This window comes from Oryzias melastigma, linkage group LG11 (assembly GCF_002922805.2).
Source record: "Oryzias melastigma strain HK-1 linkage group LG11, ASM292280v2, whole genome shotgun sequence".
Taxonomy (NCBI): Eukaryota; Metazoa; Chordata; class Actinopteri; order Beloniformes; family Adrianichthyidae; genus Oryzias; species Oryzias melastigma.
This window is the reverse complement of record NC_050522.1, coordinates 20,611,114-20,624,649: the sequence shown is the minus strand read 5'-3', so window position 1 is coordinate 20,624,649 and position 13,536 is coordinate 20,611,114. Positions and strand designations below refer to the sequence as shown.

The window sequence follows — 13,536 nt, the reverse complement described above, 5'->3', positions numbered from 1 at the left end:
TATACATTATTTTTGTTATTAACACCGGGGTTTGCTTGACTTCATTTTAATTCTACCAGGACAACGCCCACCACCCCGACGGAAAACCGCACTTTGCTTTTTCTCACTGTAGGCATTCATCTTTCTCATAGACAATCTTTGACCTCAGGAATCTCATCCTTTTGTTGTCACCCTCTAACCAATCAACGCACAAACTCACCGGGGAACGCCCACAATCATTGAGAGTCAGCCAATCAAATGCATTTCTGCAGCAGGACTCCATTTTGTTGGGTTATATGTGCAGTGGACGGGGCGTCCCGCGGCCGCTGGCTGGAACCTGTTGCTTCGCAGTTCCGTGTTGTGCAATGGACGGGTGAGTTAATTCCTTGGTTTTTCTTTCACACTTTACAATTATGATGTTCGCAGCTTATATAAACTTCAAATTAATAACAATTGTCTGAACACGAGGTGGACAACAGTGCTTTTCCAGAGTGTAGTGGCTGTTCGTTGATTAAAAAAATACGTCCGTTTCGGAGCAGGAAGCTGAGCTAGCCGTGTTAGCAAAGCGTTAGCCTCAGATCGAGCCAATACCATGGGAATCAACATAAAAATACAATGTGGTGGTTAAACGCGGCACAGCTCGCATGGAAAAACGCGTTGTGAAGAAGAATTTATGGGTTTTCAGATGTCAGCTAGGGGATAAAGAAGTGTAAAGACACGTAGCAGCAGATGGAACTTTAGCGGAGGTCTGCGGCGCTCTCACGCCCACCGCGCTGCGCTGGATCGGGAAGCGTTCCTATGATGGTTCTGATCAAAACAAACACATCTGGACCAACTAGAGCCCATTAAAAATAGTTGGCGCGCTCAAATACATTTTAATATATTTTTCCCAATCTGCTGCTTCGATGAACGGTGGAAACTTTGGAAGCAGCTGCTTTTACTAGCCCAGAGGACGGAAGTAACTTTCCTGTGATTCCGATTAAAACGGCTCAGAGGCGAACACGAAGCGCTGACTGCGGGCCGAATCAAGGAGCGGCTCAGACTGGGGAGTTTTGAGCGCGAGGCTCAAGTCGCAGCAGGTTCGTGGATCTACGGATGCGGAAGAGATCGTTAAAAGACGCTTTTCTAGCTGGAGTTCGCTTCGACCGTCTGCTGAGGTGCCTGAAGGACCTGTTGATTTTTTCCCCCTTTTATTGGCTTTTTTTAACTGTCAGATAAAAAAATTACAAATTGCTAACAGTACAAATGTAGAAATATAAAATGCTATATATTCATTCAGTGAATTTCTATTTTTAGAACCGGAAGATGTTTCCATCTGGACATTAAAGACCCAATCCGATTAAAAAATGTGTTTTTGGTGTTTTTTATAATCTGTTCTTGTGTCAAATTTCTGATAATGGGTGACGTATATAAAGAAAATCAAGATTCAAATTGTATTTCAAACCACTGTGATCAGTGGAGCAAATGCAAAAAAAAAAAAAAAAAAAAAAAGATGGAAAAAGTGTTAGGTAGAAGCTACTACAGCAAACCACAAGCTCCTTGCTGCGCTCCATTCTGATGCATCCAAGTGCATCCGTGTGCATCTTTGTTTTTATCATCAAAGCTGTACAGCTATATAGCTCCAGTATTGCTCAGCGTTGTAATGCACCGCCAATGTTACATTGGGGTTGTAAGCTAGCAGGAGAGAGTGTAAACAGATGGATGATGGGGAAGGGGACGGGCTTACTCAGCGCCAAGATTTCTGGCCACAACCCAGGCTAAAAACAGCATAATAATAATAATAATAATAATAATAAAAAACAACTGGAAACATTTTTAAAATGGCACAAAAGATTATTGGAATGGCGCTTTGCATTTTACACTGATCTTCTTGCAGCTTCTAAGATAATGGCACTTTCATCTTGTGGTTTTGTAAATTATATTTTAATCACATGAATAAAAAGTGACACTAGACCTTATTTTAAAGATATTTATTGAATCTTCCTGTCATGTATTCCCCCCTCATCAGTCTTTTTTAGTGCATCATTTGAGAAAACAGGCTGTAAAGCTGTGCATTAACTTTGTGTGATACAGTAAAGCCCGTATTTAAAGCTAAATAACTGTTTTTGAATCCATGTAAGCAGTTTCTAAGGGCTTTGCAGTCCTCGTTAAACTTGTGGAAACAGGCTTCCGTGTCCGTGCTCTCTACCTGATCAGGATCAGTCAGATTACTTTCGTGTTGCTCAGGTGAATCTTCGTGCTTCGTCAAGACTGCTTTGCCCTCAGGGGTCCTTCTCCTCCTCCTCCTCCTTCTGCTGGATTCCAGTTGATCAGCCGGTTTCTGGCTGACTTCAGCCGCTGGTTGGTGTGCCAGGCTTTTTTTTTAATGTATTTTTTTTCATCACTTCCTGCACTGTGCTGTGTATTTCTTTTAATATCCTGTTAGTGTTTTATGAGTTTGCAACTCCCAGGTTATGCGATAGTAGCTTTTGTTTGCAGACAAACATGCACTTTGAATGAAGGGATTGAGTTTATGCTAAAAGAAAAAACAACACAAACACTCAGGGTTAGCTGTGTTCCATCTATATGGATTCTCCTTGATGAACTTAAATTTTGAGCAGCTTTTTTTGTATTACTTTTGGACTTTGACATTATAGGTGTCCACACCTATGAAAATGTTGTCCTGTTCAGTTATTTACAAAATGGTCGAACTTTTGCTTAATGTGTGCATAGTTATAAGAATTGGGCACAACTTTTTCATGAGTTTGTGTCATCCTCTTTATGAGAAGTAATCACAGAGCTCTGTTAGTAAGGTGGAATACAGTTCTTTAATTTTATTTAATTTATTTTGGCTTTAAATAGGCAATGCTGTCCACAAGGAGGACTCAATTAAGTTTTTATGCACCGACTATTTGTATGTTTATTCATTTTTATATCTATATCAACTCAAAAATGGTTCTATCGAAAGGTATCCATTAAAGAGCCACTCTGGTGAACAATGCGTTTTTAACATGTTCTTTTGGTATTTATTTCTCATGTAGTGTTGAAAATTGTAAAGTTATAAAATGGTCTTTGAGGGTTTTTAAGATTGCCGTTTTGTGTTTGGAAAAGGTACATTGAACAGTGCATGCTGGGAAAACTTGCCTGTAAGTGAACTTAAAAAAATAGTGTTTATTTTAATGGTGTTGGCATAACATAAAAACACATGTTTAAAAAAGAAAGTTCAAGTTCTCCACATTTATCAGATTCAGACATGTAAAAAGTATAGTTGCTATAGAACTGCAGATGATGCTTTTCTGAATCCATCATTTGTTTTGATGAAAACTACAACTTCACATCATAGTTGAACAAATTCTTGGCTTCATCTGTGTTTTGTTCTGGTTTTAGATCTTGGGAAGTGCGGTAGGGTTAGCTTGTTTTATATCCCTGATGGAGGTAAAATGGCATTCTACACTGCTTGCATACATTAGTCTATTCCGCCTGTTAGGACTGATGGAGGTTGGCTTTAATGTGTAAACAGTTTTTGTCCATTAGGAGAAGAAGTCTTGGATCTGAGTCTGATGTGCTTACACCTCAGTTTGGTTTTTGGTTTCTCTTCTGAAGAGCAGGGAAGAATAACTTTCTTCTGCTACATTCACATCCCTTTTAGCAACGCGCGTTCAAGCAGCTTCTTTCAATGAAAAGTCAATGTAAATGCGCCCATATGTGCATTCAAAACTCTTGCGTCCATGTGTCGCTGCGTACGTTTTTAGGATTATTTTCAGGCTCTACGTACAAAACATGTGGCCATAGAACGTGCGTTGAAAGTTAAACCAGCTAAACTTTGACCAATTAGGGACTTGGATTTGGCAGGGAGGCATGGATAGCATCCTTTTTAAATAAAAGAAGTGCCAGCCAATCGTGGAAAAATTGATGGTGAACGAGAATTGAATAATTGCTGGAATTTTCTTTTATATATCGGAATAGAGCTGTGAAAGACCAAGTTTTTGAGATTTGCACCGCTTCAGCATTTCTCTTCAAGCCTCATCCAACTGTCGGCACATGCACTAGTATCAGGTAGCAGCGCCATATGGTAAAAGGCCAATAAGACCGTACGTTCAGCTCATTCTTGAACACACATCAGATGCCCGGTGTTAACGTAGCATTATTGGGTTGAGGTCGGGTCCTGTTCTTTTGACACCCAGATTCATACTTGTTTTACGTTCACACCTGGCATGTGTTCAAGAATACACTGAACATGAATATGTTGAATACGTTTACCAGCGTATGGTTTTCACATTGGACAGTCGCTACTGATTCTAGCACATATACTCACAGTTGAAAGAGGCTTGATGTGATATGTCAAAGCGGTGCTAATCTTGCTCCAGGGTTTTTCTTTCATAGCTCTTTTTCAATAGAAAATTACTACTTGTATGAAATTTCCCAAATCCGTACAGCCAGTGCCAAGCTTTTTTTCTTGGGTTCACAGACCTGAAGGAAGGAATACAGTTGGGATTTTACACCAAACGTTTCCCAAGTGCAGCTGTGTCTGCAGTTCACCACTCCCCCAGGGGATTGGTAAAATGTGCAGAGCAAATTTCACACACCTAGCACGAAAGCTGGTGGGATTTTAAATTTAAATACATGCGACCAACAACAACATTTAGCTTAGTGCCTCGTAAAATATGCGCGAACAATGCAGCAATGTGCATCATGGCTGCAGGAATTCCATACAGCCAATATGAATTTCCATTCGTTTTTGTGTGTAAATTCGTGCAAATTACATCACCCATTCCCATATACGAAAGACTTGGTGTCATATAATTCCGATGAGGCACAAACCTCTTATTCATTTCTCCTCCATGATCACTTTTCAAACTGTTGGTTTTTCAGTGTTTTGAACAGGACACTACCAAAGTTGAACTTGTTTAACTTTTGACGTGTACTCAATCGACACACATGTATGTAGAGCCTGAAAACAAACTCCAAACTTGCTTAGTTAAGTACAAACACTGGAGTTTAAGCACAAAAGCCCAAAACACGCAGATAGGTGCTTTTACATCAACTTTTCATAGAAAGTGGTCGTTTGAACGCCTGTCCGACCCCGATGTGAACGTAGCATGACACATATTCTCCATCAGCGTGAAGCTGAGCAGATTATCAGTCTGGTACAACAATAAAGATGTTGAAAGGACTTTGTCTTTAGATCTAGTGAAGATCACATTTCTTTGACATCAATGAATGCTTCTGTAGAAAAAGTATCATCAATAATTCTGCTGAAAGGAGAGACTATGTTGAGACTAAAAAGCATCTCGGGGTGGAAGTTTCTCTCCTTAAGGTCAGAAACGAGATTCCATAAAATTGGATGTTATTTGTCACATCTAAACAACACTACAATTGGATGTAGTTTCCTTTAGGACATGAATGGCAGAATTGCGTTAAGGTAAAACCGTATTGTTATAACATGTTGGTCCAATTACAGGACATAATCGCTGTAAACTCACTTCCTGTGTGGCAGCAGATCATGTGACAGGAACCTTTACAAAGTCCTGCAGGTTTAAGTGAGCTTGTTAGCTGCAGCCCTGCTTTGTTTGAAATCCCTTTAATCATCTGATCTGTCTCTTGCTCTCCTCCTGGGTTTTTTTTTTCCTCGCGGCTTCTCCCTCCATCTCCTCACACATCTCTGCAGCCTCATAGTTTTACCCTTTTATTTTTTTCCCCTTTATTTTGTTGTTGTTTTTTTGAGTTTTTCTCCCTGCTGCTTCTAATACGCTGTCTTTTCTTCACAGCAGTGTCCACCAAGATATAACAGTTGGTACTAAGGTAGGCACCTCTGCTTCTTCTTTTTCCTCCTCTTTCTCCTCTTCCTCCTTCAGACTGGTTTGCTGCTTTGTTTGCTGCTGTGGCCGTCATGACTGCTGAAAGTGGCGTGTGGGAGCAAATCAGACTCTCCCTGTGATCACTGGTTCCACTTGTTTGTTTCTGCCGAAGGCCCAAACTCCCGCTGTAATTTGCCTTCAAATCACTTTCCACTGTAAGTCAGAGAGTAATCACATTATGCAACAACATGCTCTCTTAAAGGAGCTGCTCGTGCAGGATCCAGTCGTTCACTCAGGCAGCCATATGTCACATCTCTGAAAGCCACCGCTTTGCCATCACAGTGCATTCATGCACGGTCTGAAGAAGCTAAGGGAAATTTTAGCAGAGGTTTAACTTATTGCATTAATAGGTGGCTGATATACAGTTTATTCTATTATATATCAAGACTAATAGAGCCCAGTGTAAAATAAATGCACTGCAAAGAAGCACAATATATTGGAGAGATAATATCTGACATATAGGCCTCTGAATGAAATGAAGCCTGAAAGGGGAATTATTGACTCTGCCCACCTTAACAAATATTCAGAAAATGGAAGTATGTGTTGTACAAAACAGTTTTGAGTCAATCAACAAAAATAAAATAAAACATGCCCCTTTGAGCAATAAGAAATGTGAAGTATCTGAACAAAAAAAGCTGTTGTCTTAATATGAAAATAAAATGTGTATGTATATATATATATGTTTTAAGTCTGTAAGTAAGTTCATCTTTGTGTAAGCTTGAACTTTTTAATAAAAAGCTACCTGGCATGTGAGATGAGTTCAAGAATGCTTAAACGTGGGTTTTTGAACATGCGTTTAGCCCATTGTGTTCACACTGGACAAACAGGGAGAGGCTTCTTCTTCTTTTTCTATGGTTTACTAGCACATGTCCGGCACCTACAGTTGGAAGAGGTTTGGAACAAAATGTCAAAACTGTGCAAATCTTGGGAATAAATCCTTTTCACGCGACGTCACACATCGCCAGGAAGTGCCGTCTCTACCGGCTTGTATTGTTTAGAACAGTAAAGCTGACTGCTTTTAAAGCAATTTTACATATATAATAAAGGGTAACCTAACCAATTGTAATCGTAATTTGTACAATATTTATTGTACAAATGTCGTACCTGGTTGTATTTGTTTCCTCCTCTTAGATCATTCAGAATCATAGTACAATTGTCAGTAATGCTGTCTGCAGAACGCAGCAGCTCAGCTCCTTCCCCAAATTCCTATGGATGATATTAAACGAGTTGTGGATTATTTCTCTCTGTCAACCCGGTCATAGTTAGATGAAGGTTACAAGTACTTGAAAATAAAGGTAAAAAATGATCAAATTAATTGAAAACTGCTGCCAAAAAATAGGAAAGTGACTTTTTCCACATAATGTTTATAAAATACGTCCTCCCAGAAAGAATTTTTTAAAATTTATTTATTTTTTAACTTGGCCGTTCGTATTTTGAAAGCTGAAAATTCGTGGCTCAATAGGTGCTCTTAATATTTTTGTTGAACCAAACTATTCGTGTTTTTACAATTATCCCCTAAAATATTATTTAAAACAACAAGTAAATTTAGCCTTGGAAGCAATTAAAATGTGTACGGGCAATGCAGCATGTGCGTCTTTGGTGAGGGTATTAAATGTGACCAACATGAATTTCTATCGGCTTTTGTGCTTGATTGTGCTAAAAATACGTATTTAAAAAAAAAAAAATCACCCAAAATAGAAACTGTACAAATAATATCTGCTCAAATGAAAGGTTGATATTTTCAATAAAACATCCAATATTGAAGGTTTATTCAAATTTTTATTTAGATTTGTGAATAATCTCAGACAGGAAATGAATGAAAACATAGTTCGACAGGACATTCATAAAATAATTATTGTACATTTTTCTGCCGAAATTGATAAGGTTACCTTTTATTATTTACATAAAATTGTGTCAAGCAGCGTTCACCTTTCAGCTTTGCGTTCTAAATGCGAACGCTGGAAGTAAAGATTCACTTTGTTGGCCCTGTCACCATGTTGTCTGACGTCACTGTGAAAAGGGTCTATCTTGCTCTAGGCTTTTTCTTTCACAGCTCTGTTCTGATAAATAAAAGATTTGGTGTTGTATAACTCCAGTGACGGACAAACGGCTATAACTAATGTATTCATACATGATAATTTTCCAATGATCATAACGGTTGGTGCTTCTGCAAATAAAAAAAGTGGCCATCCATACATCACTACCAAATCAGAGTCCCTGATTGGTCAAAGTTAGACTGGTTTAGCTTACACTGTACGTTCATTGGCCTTGCGTTTTGTACAAAGAGTTTGAACACAGTTGTAGAAACTGCGCATGAACACAAGAGTTTTGAACACGGAAGCCCAAAACGTGTTTAGATACTTTTCATAGGAGGCTTCCCTTGAACACAGAGGTTTGGGTAGAGCGAAGTCAATAAGGAATTGCTCTCTGTTGGGCTTTTGAGGAACTTAAATATTTTCTACTTCCTGGTTGCCGTTGAATCTGGAAGTGGAAGGTGGAGTCCCTTAGTTTATGCTTTTTAACCCTTCGTATTCTGGCCTTTCTGAGTGTTTCTTGCTGTAATCATTTATCTTCAAAACTGTTTTTGTGGCTTGACCTCAGTCTTTGTAGCTTCTTCTTTACCTTAAATTGAAGAAATACTGTAATAACCTGTAATAAACAAAAACAAGCGTTGAGATCGGGCATATTCTAGCATATATATAAATGAAGACAGAGATGCATACACATCCATATTTATGTGTTTGGGTCAAAATGGACTTTTCTTTAAGTGTAAAACACCCATTCATACACACACAAACATATTCTTACACACCCATATATTAACAAATACCACATGTATATGTGCAAAAAAGGCCATAAGAATGACAACAGTTATCCAAAGACATAGTAAAAATTATTCAAACATAGTAGTCACTCCCATCCATATTTAAAAAAACAAAAAAAGAGACCATATTTTTTAGTTGTAGTTGGGCAGTCAAGTATTCCATCATGTAGACTTGTTTTCATTTTTGTATCCACTGAGTTATTGTTGGTGGATTGGTTTAAGCCTATTTAAAGTAACAATCTTTTTTGCAACCATCAGTAAGACATGTAGAATATAACATTGGTCGTTAGTAAGAGATTATGTCATACAGATCTAGAAGGACTACAAGAGAATCCATATTACCTATGGTCCTTGTGATTTTCTCTATCTTCTTTTTTATGTTCTCCCAGTACGGTCTTATTTTGGGGCAGTCCCCAGATGTGTGTGATGCCGCATTTGTCCAACATTAACAAATTATTTTAGTATAAAGCACAATTCCACAACAATCCTAAAACTGTTGAAAAAGCTCAAAATTTCCAGGCATTTATGATCAAACTATTTTTTTAAATAAAGATCCAATTTGTAGAAACAAGATAAAAATGTATTAATTCAAAAACAAAGCAAAGATAAAGTTAAAATGATGTGAAAAATGTCACAAAAACCAGGTGAAGCTTCTCTGATCTGCATAGAATGTTATCCAAACCAGTGTCACCATCATGTCATAACTTTTGTGTGTTTTCTTTGCAAACCACCATGGCACGATACGTCACCGCAAATCTTTTTGTCCCTCTCAATGAAAGGACTACGATGACAAATTTGTGGAAATGTTTTGGTTTAAGCCTTTAGCCTCAATTACAAACATGGAGTAACATATTTAAAAATAAAATTTCTGTTAACATGAACTAATTTGTGATATTTTTGCTTGTTTTTAAAAGTTGTTCCTCCCAGAACTGCGTAACACACTCACTCGCACGTTTTCCTAAATGTTAATTTGCTGACTAATGAAATCCATGAAGGCGCGGAGCAGGATTTGAGAGCAGGAAGCGCCAAAGGCGGAATCGCACACCTCCCATCCCCTCCTCTGACCTCAGGCGAGTCATTTGAAACCTCCACCAGCTCCCATTAAAGAGACAGTTAGAGAAACGGTCACTAATAATCTAGGGATGAAAAGCCAAAATAGGAAAAAGTGAAGTTGAAGTCCAGAATGCCTCTCAGAAATCCAGCCTTGATATGAGACGTTTGAGCCAGATTAGACGTGCAGTCGAGCTGTAATTTTTGTTTCACAAATGTTTTCTGCTCAGAGTAATCTCATTAGAACGCAATAACAGAGAATCCAGGTACTGAAGTCTTTTTTTCATAACCTGCCTGCAAAATTCTATCATTTTTTTCCTGCAGCAACTGAGCTGCCTTCACAAACCAGCGTGAAGGAGCAAACTCATCTTCATTTGAGGGAAATTGAGCTGTTTCCTGCAGTAATTATCAGACTGGAGCTTTGAAGTTTGAATAATTTGCTCGCTGTTGTTGTTGTAAATGTTTTGATGTTTTTTTTTTAGAGTCAGGGCTTCAGAAAACAATAAAATATCATTATTTAAAATGAAAGAGTATCTCATTTAACGGAGCATCTCGGATGTTTTTTTGTTGTTTGTTTTTAAGAAACAATTTGGATTCTAAGTCAAGAATCTGCTCCATTCGATTAATTTTTTTTGCTTCTCGATATTTTCATTTTTGTGATCGATACCGCAAAAGAAGAGGTTGTTGTGTTTTCTGCGTGTGAGAGCCGCCCGGTCAGCAGCTGTCAGCCAGCAGCAGAGATGGAGCTGCAGATAGAGGCGGGGCTGGAGGGGGTCAGCGCAGAGCGTCGTTCAGGTTTCTGCTGTTTTGGATTATTCATGCGGGGATCGGTAAGGAGATCGGCGCGGCTTTGTTCAGATAAGAAAACGTCTGCTCAGGTTTCTCAGTAAGAGAACTCCCAGCAAGCCTGAAAACGGATCCGTGGAAACATGCAAATGAGCTGCGAAAAATATGAGACAAGATCTCTGCAGCGCCCCCTGCTGCAGCTCCTCTTTCTGTGAAAGTAGATGGACCAACTTTATGGTATTTTCTAATATCTTATTGATTGAATACTACAAAAAAGCCCCCTTGTTCTTTCTGCTATCAATTATTTTTGAATGGATGTAAATACTTATAGAAGTTGAGGAAAATGGCCACTTTAGACAATGTACCTCTAGACTTCCAGCAGTTCAAATTTGTCTTCTGTTGGGGACATTTCTAAACCTGAATATTTCCCAGCTGCTGCATATCACTGAATTAACTCCTTTGGGTTTCTACTGAGGACATTTGGGGCTTTCCAATGATGCCAAATGTGAAGGGGAGGAGCTCTGGGAATTGTAGTTTTTGGTTGGATTTAAAAAGAATTTGGACAATTTTCTTTTCTCTGGTCAAAAGGAGGATATAGCACTCCTTTTCTTTTCATTTACCATAACCATCCCACATTTGAATTCACTCTGTAACCATCAGTAAACCAAACCTGCGACCTTTTGATCAGAGGTCGACCTCTGTTTTTAAAATCTGTCTTGGTGTTTCACTAGATGGGACTACAAAAAAACTGCCTCAACATTTGTAAACATCTAACTATGGTTTGAGCCTTAACAGTATCTGTGGATACGATTTTTCTTATCCCTAAAAGATAAAAGATTGACCTTCCAAGACTATCTACAAAGTTTAGTAGAGCCAAAAGCCTTTTAACCCACAAGCACACATTTCTGAATTCTAAATATTTACATTCAATGTGTGTTATTTAATGAATACAACCTGCTGCTTTGTTTTAATTTTGGGTTTAGATTTTTGATAAGTTGTAGAATTTGGAGTTAGAGCTGGCTTGACTTGGCTAAAATGACCAAGATGTACCGGTCCCATTTTCCCAAAACGTTTGATAAGTTAACCTTAAACTTCATTGTCCTTGATGCTCCGTACACACCAATGTGTGTGTTACTGAATGTCCTTTTTAACATATGGTGTTCACACTGGACTGTTTCTTCCTGACACTTGCTCAAGTACCTACAATTGGAAGATACTCGGTGTAAATACTCTGAGCGGTGCAAACTTGGCAAATCTTGCTCCAGGCTTTTTCTTTCACTCCTCCATTCTGAAATATGAACAACTTGATAATAATTCCACCCGGTCACAAACCGCAATTATTCATTTTACCTCTGTGATCATTTTTCAAACAGTTGGGTCTTTTGTGAACTAAAAGAGCCCTTCCCAGCATTTATCAATACTAAATACAAGTCCTGAGGTTGGCCGTGGAGATTTTCAGAAAAAGTTAAAATCTTACAGCAACTGGACAATTTTTCTCTTAAATTGCAGCACATTTTCAGGACCTATCAGCCACCTGGTAGCCCGGGGGTATGTAAAATATATTGACAGTTCTGCATGCCTGATGGCCACTGGACCACCATCTGCATTTATGACGAGGCTGAAGATTTTGTTTTAAATTTAAGCGGCGGCATTAAATCTTGAAGAATCTACCGATGTGTCCCTATCACAGCTCAGTTCTGACTCTAGCCTTAACCAAGTTTTTGGCCTTTTAGCGAAATGATTTTTTCACAATAAATCACCAGATAATTCTTGAACAAATGCAGGAGTTTGAATTATGTAATAGTATTTGTATCTGGTGACACATGTTTAGTCATTTCAATTGTTTGTTGCCTTTACATGTCAAAGTGATGAAGTTCTGGTTAAAAGAAGAGCAGGCGGGGGCAGACTAAATAAATACATGTGGGGTGTTTAGGTCCAATATCTGCAGGGCAAACCCAGGTTATAACTATTACCATTGTGCTGTGCACTGGCTGTCTTTTAAAGAAAACCTCTCCCTCCTTTGGTCTCGCGTCCAGCCAGCATTGTTCCAAAAGTCCTGCTGTTTGTTTGGATTTGTCTGTGAACTCGAGTCTTTACTCAGAACAAAGAGTCTTTGCCTTTAACCCTTTTGTTTTTCCTTCAAACTGGCTGTATTTGTTCTTCTATTACCTGGACTGTCAGGAGTATCGGCATTCATCAGGCTGCAGAGCCTCAGATCCAAACTGTATGGTCTGACTTTGACGTTTGCAGAGCTAGACTGAAAACTGTCTCTAGTGGTGTTTGCTTCTAATCTGCATAATGACAGATTCTAAATTATTTTATTTACTTGCGTGCAGCAATTTTCACTGAATATTGATGCCAAATCAATTCAAATTTGTCTAATTTCTACAGCAAATTTTGCTTGGCTATGAATGGGTTTTTTTTTACATCACTGGGGGTTCAAACTGAACAAATGTAGACATGACTTTTATAATTTTATGAAAAGTCTTCAAAGAAAACACCTTTCAAGTCAACAAATGGCAGCTGTGTGACTTATGAAAAACTCTCCAAAAGGACAATATTTTACAGCTCTGGTGGAGGTTTGTGGCACTAAAAGAGTAAATGTTCTTTGTTTTAATGGTTTATGTATTTCACTGGGAGCTTTTTTAATCCTGGGTCACGATGAGGATGAACGTTCTCCGTGTCTGCTGATGAGGGTCAGCCTGTTTGTCTGCATCTGGTTTTTATTGAGCTCTTGAGCTCAGGAATTCCCCCCTCCCTCTGCTTTTCTGTGTTCTGGGGGTGAAGGAGGATGGAGAAGGAGGGAGGTGGGGGGGTTGTCAGACTAGCATTAGCAGTTTAAGGTGTTGCTCCTCCTAAAAAGGGATAGTTTTTGGACCTGTTCAGGAAGGTGTAGAAATATTCTCTTCGGTGACACCTGCTGGCAGCTTCCAGCTGTCTGAAACGGTGATGATGTATGGAAGCGTATGTGTCCCCAAAATCAAAATAAAAGTCAATACTGGAAATGCTAATTCATTTTCAAAATGTACCAGCATTATGTGTCTCTTAAATCAAATTAAA

General features: G+C 38.7%; 1 protein-coding gene across 4 annotated transcripts in view; it reads left to right on the top strand.

Annotated features, from left to right (window-relative positions):
* Positions 1-214: 214 nt before the first annotated feature.
* Positions 215-13,536, top strand: part of LOC112136794 (polypyrimidine tract-binding protein 1) — a 28,190-nt gene continuing 14,868 nt past the window's right edge. Inside the window, exons 1-3 of one of the 4 annotated variants that reach the window (XM_024258717.2) lie at positions 271-352; positions 2,206-2,319; positions 5,727-5,760. Coding sequence is in view for 2 of the 4 variants with exons in the window: in XM_024258700.2 (XP_024114468.1) it covers positions 276-352; positions 5,727-5,760 (111 nt within the window). In the remaining 2 variants the exon portion in view is untranslated. Of the gene's footprint in view, positions 353-2,205; positions 2,320-5,726; positions 5,761-13,536 lie in introns of all 4 variants that reach the window. The other 3 variants (XM_024258700.2, XM_024258708.2, XM_024258727.2) reach the window with 3 other exon arrangements.